The 8,746-nt window shown below is 25.7% G+C and overlaps 2 protein-coding genes across 2 annotated transcripts; one reads left to right on the top strand and one right to left on the bottom strand.

Moving 5' to 3' along the window:
• Window positions 1-674: 674 nt before the first annotated feature.
• Phum_PHUM565090 (uncharacterized protein) lies at window positions 675-4,542 on the bottom strand (the record flags this gene model as incomplete). The annotated part of the gene is made up of 6 exons (XM_002431976.1): window positions 675-851; window positions 943-1,286; window positions 1,378-1,656; window positions 2,531-2,846; window positions 2,933-3,100; window positions 4,084-4,542. The coding sequence occupies 6 exons, from the start codon at window positions 4,540-4,542 to the stop codon at window positions 675-677; spliced, it is 1,743 nt and encodes a 580-aa protein (XP_002432021.1).
• Window positions 4,543-5,705: 1,163 nt separating this feature from the next.
• On the top strand, window positions 5,706-7,026 carry Phum_PHUM565080 (transformer-2 sex-determining protein, putative; the record flags this gene model as incomplete). Its single annotated transcript, XM_002431975.1, has 3 exons — window positions 5,706-5,967; window positions 6,625-6,637; window positions 6,903-7,026. The coding sequence occupies 3 exons, from the start codon at window positions 5,706-5,708 to the stop codon at window positions 7,024-7,026; spliced, it is 399 nt and encodes a 132-aa protein (XP_002432020.1).
• Window positions 7,027-8,746: the final 1,720 nt, after the last annotated feature.

Here is an 8,746-nt window from a genome sequence, read left to right as displayed (position 1 = left end):
ACGAGAAAACAAAAAAATTGCTTAAATATTTAAAAACGAATTAAATATACATCGAATTCAATTGATTGATTGATTGATTGTTTATAATAAAATTCTTGTGATTAGTTCATTTTAAAACCACAAATGAAATTTTTACTAATTTGATTTTTTAAATATTCTTTTATGATTAAAAAAAAATTTATTTTTTTTTTTTTTTACTTTTTTTTTTTTTTTTTTTTTTAAACAATTCAAAAACAACATTTGCTTTGCATATACGGATTGCTGCCATATTTCCAACCTTTTTTTTTATTTACGTAAATCAAATAAATTTGCAGGGTTAAAAATACATAATTGAAATTTTTTCATCGATCAAAGTGGCAAGAGAATTATTACTGAATAAATCAAAAGTAAATTTTTTTTTTTTTTTTCGAAACATTCAATCATTTTTAATTTTAACGATTTTCGGAAACGAAATAAATGCCCATAAGTAACACACACACATTAATATTGATGATTGTTTTCCCCTCGTTTTCAACAACAAACAAACAAACATTATTTGGCCGTGTGCTTTCATAATTTATTTGAATTGTGTTTGTTAGCAATCCGATGACGTATGCAAAACTCGATAAAAAAAACGATTAATAAATAATTTAAAAAGCAAAACCGAATAAATAAAAATAATACGTTCATTTGTTTTACTGAACCCAAGATGCTGGAACCCAGAGTGGATCGCTTTCGACTCTATGAACGATTCGCAAAAGTTGTTCAAAGGCAGAAGATAAATCGGAGTTGATTATGACTTCATCGAACAAATGACTGTATAAAAATTCAATTCTTTCGCTACTTTTAATAATGTCATGAAATTCATCGTCCTTGAAAAAAGAAAAAAAAAAAAAATATTTAATAGGGATTTCGCAGTTTTGTGTCAATTTATTAAATTCGTTAGATAGAAATTTCTCATACCGTAAAACCTCTAGAATTTGATTCGTCAAATGTACTTCTAGCATGAGCAGACGTACGAGATTCTTTGAGTTCTTCAAATGATGGCGGTTTAATGTATATAATAAAAGGCTTTAACTGAGGTGTTCTTAACATTTTCAATGCTTGATAATGAGGATTCAAAATACAGACGTAACCGGCGTTAACGAGAGATTTCACACTTTCCGAAGACGTCCCGTATAAATTTCCCTTGTATTCTCCAAATTCTATAAATTTTCCACTTTCGATTTCTTTTTCCATTTCTTCTCTTGTTACAAAATTATATTCTCTTCCGTTGACTTCGCCGGGTCTGACCGATCGAGATGTAACTAAAAGAACAAGTTGAAAGATTCAAAAATAAATAAATAAACAATTTTAATTTTGAATAAAAAAAAAAAAAAAAAAAAATTTAAAACATACATGGAGTTGGCGTTTTGTACTTTTCCGTATCCGTGGCGATGAGTCGTCTTTTGAGTTCGTTACGGCCAATACCAGGTGGTCCTATGAGAATGATTGGTCGATTTAATCCAGTTCTGGGATATAATTTGGCAACTTCTTCGTACGTGGGTATTTCTTCGCGATCAAAATCGTCATTCTCTGCAGTGTCATACATAATAGTTTTAGTTTTTGAACGGGACGTGAGAGTGCAACGAGGTGATTTTGGGGACTGGCAGCCGGGAAGGGATATCGAGGCTAAAGCTGAAACAGAACACAGACCTGCACACAATTAGTAACAAAATGAAAAAAAAAAATAATTAAAATAAAAAGATGAACACACATACGTTCACATGAAAGCGAACACGAATTTTTTTTAGTGTTACGTAAACAATAAAAAGCCCTAAACGTATCCAAAAAAAAAAATAATAATAATAATAATAAAAATAAAAAAATACCATGCTTGAAAAAAAAAAATGCATTTAACAGTCATTTTAATATTTCCTTCGTTTAAAGTGTGGGAATGCTCATGCTCATGAAAATTCTGTGAAAATGTGCACATTTTATAAGAACTTAAAAATGTTAACAATCAATAAAAAAAAAAAATTAAAATAAAATTTTTGAATCATGAGTGAGAATAACATAAGCATGTTGAGTGATAATTAAAAAAAAAATTTAACCTAATACAATTAATTTTTTTTTTTTTTTTTTTTTTGTCATAAGCTTTAAAAATTTATTTTTCATTTACATGCAATTTGAATTTTAATTAAAAGCTAAACAACATCCAATCGCCTCGATATTGATTTATTGGAATGTTGAAAGGCTTAGGAAGGTATCAAGTTAGGTATTTTAATATATATGAAAAATATTTATAAATTGATTATTAACAAAATATTTTTCCTAAAATTTAAAATTTCTCTATAATATATATATATATATATACTTTTTTTCTCGACTTAATTCTTACTTTATTTTAAGGGATTTTTTTTTTTTAATGGCGACGTCTTTAAAAAAAAAAAAAAAAAAAACATTTTCTTATTAATAAGTTCAAGTAGTACCTAAGGCATGTGAACCGTCCTGAATAATTAAAAATTTATTTCAATAAATTTTAATAAAAAAAAAACTTTTCAAAAAATACCTTCATCTTTGGTTTTGTCTGTTTGAGCACGTTCGTGTAAAATTCTCCTTTCTTGGAGTGCTCGACTAGGAATCAATCCAGCTCTCATATTACGATCCCCTTCTCTTCTGGCTTGCCACCAATAAGCATCATCTTGACTGACTATATGCAAAACATCTCCTTTTTTAAAATCCAATCCAGCTTCTTTGCACGGTATGTATGGATCAACAGATGAGTTATAATCGAAATGAGACCTTACTCTTACTTTGCTTTCTCTTATATTATGTTTACTGTCTGCAGGGACTAGCTTTAGAGTGATTGTTCCCTCAGAATTTTGCTAAAAATTTAATTTGTATCTTAGTTTTTTTTAAATTACATTAAATTTACAAAACATTAATTTAATTTTAGAAAGATGATACCCACCAAAATTTTAAGAACATCATTTGGTGTTTTCCCTTCGACATTTATCCCATTCACTTCAACAACTTCATCACCGACATGTATTAAACCGCTTCTATCAGCTGCACCACCATGCATTATTCTAGCAACTATAATTTTACCAGTTTCTTCATCAGCCTTTATAGTTGCACCCTAAAAAAAGGTTTTAATGCAATTTTAGTAGAAGATTTAAATTTAATGAAAATAATTTATAAGCTAATTTTAACAAAGAAAGAAAATTGAAAAAGCAAAAAAAAAAAAAAAAAAAAAAAAATTAAATTTATTTCATTTTATGATTGAAGAATTAGTAATTTATTTTTAAAAAATTATAATTTATTAAAATCAATAAATTTTTTTTTTACAATTATGTTTCACTACAAAAATTTTCTCCAAAAAAAATTTCTATTTAAAAATTATAAAGTATGTTACAATTAAAAAAAAAAGATAAATTAAAATTTTCACTAAACAATTAAAAATAGCACATAAAATACATTGAACTGTGCATTTCACTTAAAATACATTTTTAATACTTACCACAATCGGTTCTAAATTTTGTCCACCAATCTTGGAAAGCACAAATTTAAAAAGCAATAATTTTATAAGTGATAAAGAGAAGGTTATAAAGGTTTTCCTATGCAAAACAATTTTAGTTGCTGTTTTGTCGCCAAGCATTTATAATCCTCTCGAAATCATTTATTATTAAATCTTTCAAAAATTTCATTAAACAATTAAATTCTGTCTCAGGCATTTAATGTTTTTTTTTTTTTTTTTTTCTTCAATAATTCAATTTTGTTTAAATAAAAGCAAGCATTCTCCAATTAGCATAACTAAATTAAATCATCAGGAATTTTCTCGATAGAATACACTTAACTGACAAAATAAACAGGCAATACTTTGAGTTTAAAAAAAAAATAATAATAATTAATAATAGTAATAATATTTTTTATACAAAACAGCATACACAAGCAAAAAAAAAAAAAAAAGAATTTTTTAAATATATTATAAATCATGTAGAATTTAATTTAAAAAAAAAAAAAAAATTTCATTTTTATTCTTCAATCACTTTTCTCACAAGACTCCTACATTATAAATTTTTAAATAAATTTTAAAAGAATTCAACATTTAATTTTACTTACCAACGGCTCATTACTTTTAACAAGCTGTACGATTTTGATGGTTTCTTCATCTTCATCGACTTCAAGAGGAATCTCTGGTAATCTAGGAAAGTAATCTTTTTGTGCCACTGCATCATGTGCACATAGCAATCCCTGGATATGAGGCTTTTGTAAAATAAGGAACACCTCTTTGGCATCTTCAATAAGTACTGTTTTTGGAGCCATGACATCCAGAACTTCTAAAGCTATCTGCATTGCATTGGACAAAGTTGGATGAAATTTTTCATCTTTCCCATTGTTTAATATTTTATTATGAACTTTTACTAATGCATGTAATTCTTTAGATTGAAGAAGTTCACTCAAGAAGGTAAATTCTTCTTCGGTTGTCGATAAATCGGTTTTCGCTTCTTCTAAAGACGACAATAATTTCGACAGGGCAGGATCCCAGTCTCCAATCGGCATCGCCATCACTTCTAGCATTATAAGATTTGAATATCTCTAACACCAAATCATCTTTGACTAAAAAACAATTTAATAAATATTTGAAAAATTCATTTGTACAAATAATTTTTTTTTTAAATTTAAAAATGGCTTAAAATAGAAAAAACCTATGCATTAAAATAATTTTTAGTTTTATTAATTGTTTTTTTAAAATAGGTATTTATAAGTTCAGGTTTATTTAAAAAATATACACCAATTGCATTCAATTTTCTTAGGAGTTAGTTTTAAACCTACAACCCTATAAGTAAATACGATTACTTGTAAAAAAAAAAAAAATACTTTTTATGTAATTTTGTAGAAAAATTAGAAAATAAAAAAGTTAACGTACGACTTCACTTAAAATTAAAATTAATTAAAAATTATCGATTATAATTATTTTATTTAAAATTTATATTTACCATTTTATTATTGCCATAAAATCAAAATTAATTGAAAATATTTCTACTTAGCCAGATAAAAAATCGCCATTTTTAAAAAGGACCCCTGGCACTGAAAATTCTCCCGGTTTCTAATGATTTCCAATTGATGTGTACTTTTTCGGATTACCTAATGGTTTGCTTCATGCTTATTTATTAAAAATAAAAAAATTTCATTCGAATTATTTATGCAGAATAATAAAATAAATTTTAAATATTATTAAATAGTCGTTCTAAAAAATTTTAAAGTTAAAAAAAAAAAAAAAATTGAAGAAATATTTTTAAATTTACCTTAAAGCTTAGACTTAAATAAACTATTATTTTTATAAAAAATATAATCGTTTACTGTGTTTTAAAAATAAAATATAACTTATTTATTAAAATTTAGTTACTTATAATTAAACAAATAAAGAAAAAAAATTGAAATTTGTTAACGGGGATGAAAAATTAAAAATAGCGGCTAAAAATTGTAGCGCCATTTTTAATTACACCAGACGATTTATTTCCCTATTAAGCAATTGCTGCCCCGATAGCTGGTAAGTTGTCAATTTCTATGCCAATTACAATTGTCAAATTATTTTAAATACATGTAGGGCACTATTTAGATATTTTTTAACAATTAAGAAATAAGTTTTAAGTTTTTATTTTGATTTATTTTGTGTATTGGTTAATTTCCACGACACCTTATTAAAAAAATAAATGTTTTTACAGAAAACATAGATAAAAATGTCAAGACATCGAGAATGGGATTTGTCTTGTAAAGTGTATGTAGGCAACTTAGGGAATAATGGATCCAAATACGAACTTGAATGTATTTTTAGTAAATATGGTCCATTAAGAAATGTTTGGGTTGCAAGAAATCCTCCAGGATTTGCCTTTATAGAGTTTGAAGATCCGAGAGATGCTGAAGATGCAGTACGTGGCCTTGATGGTAGCAGAATGTGTGGTACCAGAGCTAGAGTAGAAATGTCATCAGGGCGGACCAGGCGTAATGCTGCAGGAAGCGGAACTGGTGCCAGTGGAAATAATAATGGTGGTGGTGGTGGTGGTGGTGGCGGCGGAGGAGGAGGAAACAGTGCTCCTTATGGGGGAGGCCGTCGACGTAACGCTAGGTAATTGAAGTCTGTTTGTTATGGTATGAATATAGTTTAATAAACAGGGGGTTCTTAAAACTACATATTTAATTACTAAATGTATATAGTTCTGAAAATTAAATTTCCTTTTCATATGTAAAGTTATTTTTTTGTTAAGCTTTTAATGCTTTTAATGTAATTTGAGAAACTAAGCTTTATTCATGAGTTTTATAAAATGCTATTGCAGGGATCTTTCACTCCCAAAACTTCTCATCACCCCCAACAGCATCTTTTCACTGCAAATTTAAAAGCTGGAGATATTTTGCTTAATCTAGCAAGCATGAAAAAAAAAACTATCAAAAAAATTGAACGATTAAGCAAATAATGGGTCAAACCCTCTGCAATTTAAGTCAGCAAGACAACATTTCAAAATCTTCCCTCCCCATCGAACTCTATTTTGCCAGCACATCAGGACTTCTTGTCTTACTTCAAATTTGGTTACAAGAAAATGTTCATCTTTCCTCATTGTTTAAGTTGTTACTATTGAGAGTAATACCTAGAAAGGAAGGAAGACAGATCTGCCCTGTTGATGAACTGCTCATGCTCATCTTTATCTTCTCAAATATGCTGTTATTCTGGTATGACCCTCTGAAAAGATATTGTAATGGTATGGTCATAATTGTAAAAATATTTCTTGTATAAATTTTTTTGAAATTATGATAGTACCAGTTTCAATTCGGTTTTCTTTCAAATAGAGTTTTGTTAAACACTTACAAGTTTTCTTTATAACTTAGGGTGTGTTTATTCAAAATATTTAATTTTATAAAATAAAATAATATTTTCACATTAGGGAATATTCAAGATCTCCGAGAAAGCATTCTTATAGTAGATCAAGATCCAGGAGTAGAGAATATAGAAGGTCACCAAATGAACGTCGTTCCCCATATGACTACCGTTCTCTTTCAAGAGAATAAGAAATTAATTTGTAAGTATACTAAATATTTTTAAAATAATAATAATTTAAAAATTATATAATTTCTTATAAATGTAAACTGCAAAAAATTTTAATTTAAAATTTACTCGAAAAGTACTTAATTACTTATAATTTCAATTTACATAATTTAGTTAAGAATTTTTCTTTTTTTTTTTTTTTTCAGTTTTTGAATACTAATTTCTTATAATATGAAAATGAAGAAGAAGAAGCTATTAAGAAGAACAAGCATTTTTATGTAATTTTTACTAATTTTTGTTTTATCACATTGATTCTTGTTAAAATAGAGTTAAGAAAATAATTTTAGGATTATTTATAACATACGATATATATATAAAATAATTTTAAAATAATCACATAAGGAAAATATTTAGATTGTCACTCAATAACTTATGTTACACAGCATTTTATTTTTAAAAATTTTGATTTATTAATAATAATAAGTTTATTTCAGTTTCAATAAGTTTTGAAATGTACATCAAAGGTCAAAAAAAAAAAAAATAAAATGTTAAAAAGTAAGAGTGCACACAGTTGATCATTATATTTTACGTCTTGGAGATAAGAAATTTTTATTTATTTAGTAAGAAACTTAATTGTAGTTTAATTAATAGGGAATTTACTATATTTAAAACCCATAATTTTTACTTTAAAAGATTTAAATTTTATAATTATTCTGTGTTTTTACAATTATTTGTTATTATAATTTTGCCTTTAAAAAATATTTTAAAAAAGTAATATACACATATATAAAAATATCAAGTATTTTATAAAGTGAAATTGTCATACTTATCATTTAAAATTTTAAAATTAAATAAAGTTTTGAAAATAAAACTTATTTGTGTTTCTTAATTTCAAAATTTTCATTAGCAGTTACGTAATGACTAATTAAATTAAAATAAATTGTTCTTTACTTAAATATACTGTTACGTTACTAACCTTTAATTAAAGGAAATCATTGTTAGGGAAACGGTTGGTAACTATAAACGGTACTTGGAGACTCATAATTAACAATTTCGGAGGTTCGTTTTATAAGATATACTTATTTAAAAAGGAAATAATTTTGTTCAAATCGGAATATTCACCCATTTAGAAAAAAAAACCGTTGGGCAATTTTTTTTTTTTTTAAATTGGCACCTTTAAAATTACATTTTTTCCTTTAATAGTTGGTATTATTAACGTCATGGCGCATCTTGTAGGTTGAAATTTAAAAATTTTTTAGTTTTTTAAAGACGTTCGTCTTTTAATTTTTATTTATTTAATTTATTATTTTCTAAGTAAGTAAATTTTTTTTTTTTTCATTTATTAAATTAAATTTTATTTTTTTTTATTATTTTATTTTATATTGTTTTTTGTAACAATTAAAATTTTTACCTATATTGAACTGTAAAAAAAAAAAACCAATTATTTTAATCAGAACCATTAATTGCTTTGCCAAAAACGACCTAATTTTCAAGCAGTTCGTTGATTCGAGATTATGTATAAAAAATTAAAATTTGCAATTTTATTAATCAAAAGATTTTATAGCTTTTAAAGTTTATATTTCCATGATTTAGTTTGGTAAATTAATCATCAATTTGTTTCATAGTAATTAAATGTTAAAACTTTATACATTGGTGTTAACGTAGGTGGAAACATAATAAAGCATAAATTTCATTTTAAAATATTTTATCTAAATAGTCATACAATCATAGCTCATTACTAAA

Source organism: Pediculus humanus, genomic scaffold (assembly GCF_000006295.1).
Source record: "Pediculus humanus corporis 1103172108298 genomic scaffold, whole genome shotgun sequence".
Lineage (NCBI taxonomy): Eukaryota > Metazoa > Arthropoda > Insecta > Psocodea > Pediculidae > Pediculus > Pediculus humanus.
This window is presented reverse-complemented; position numbering and strand designations above follow the sequence as displayed.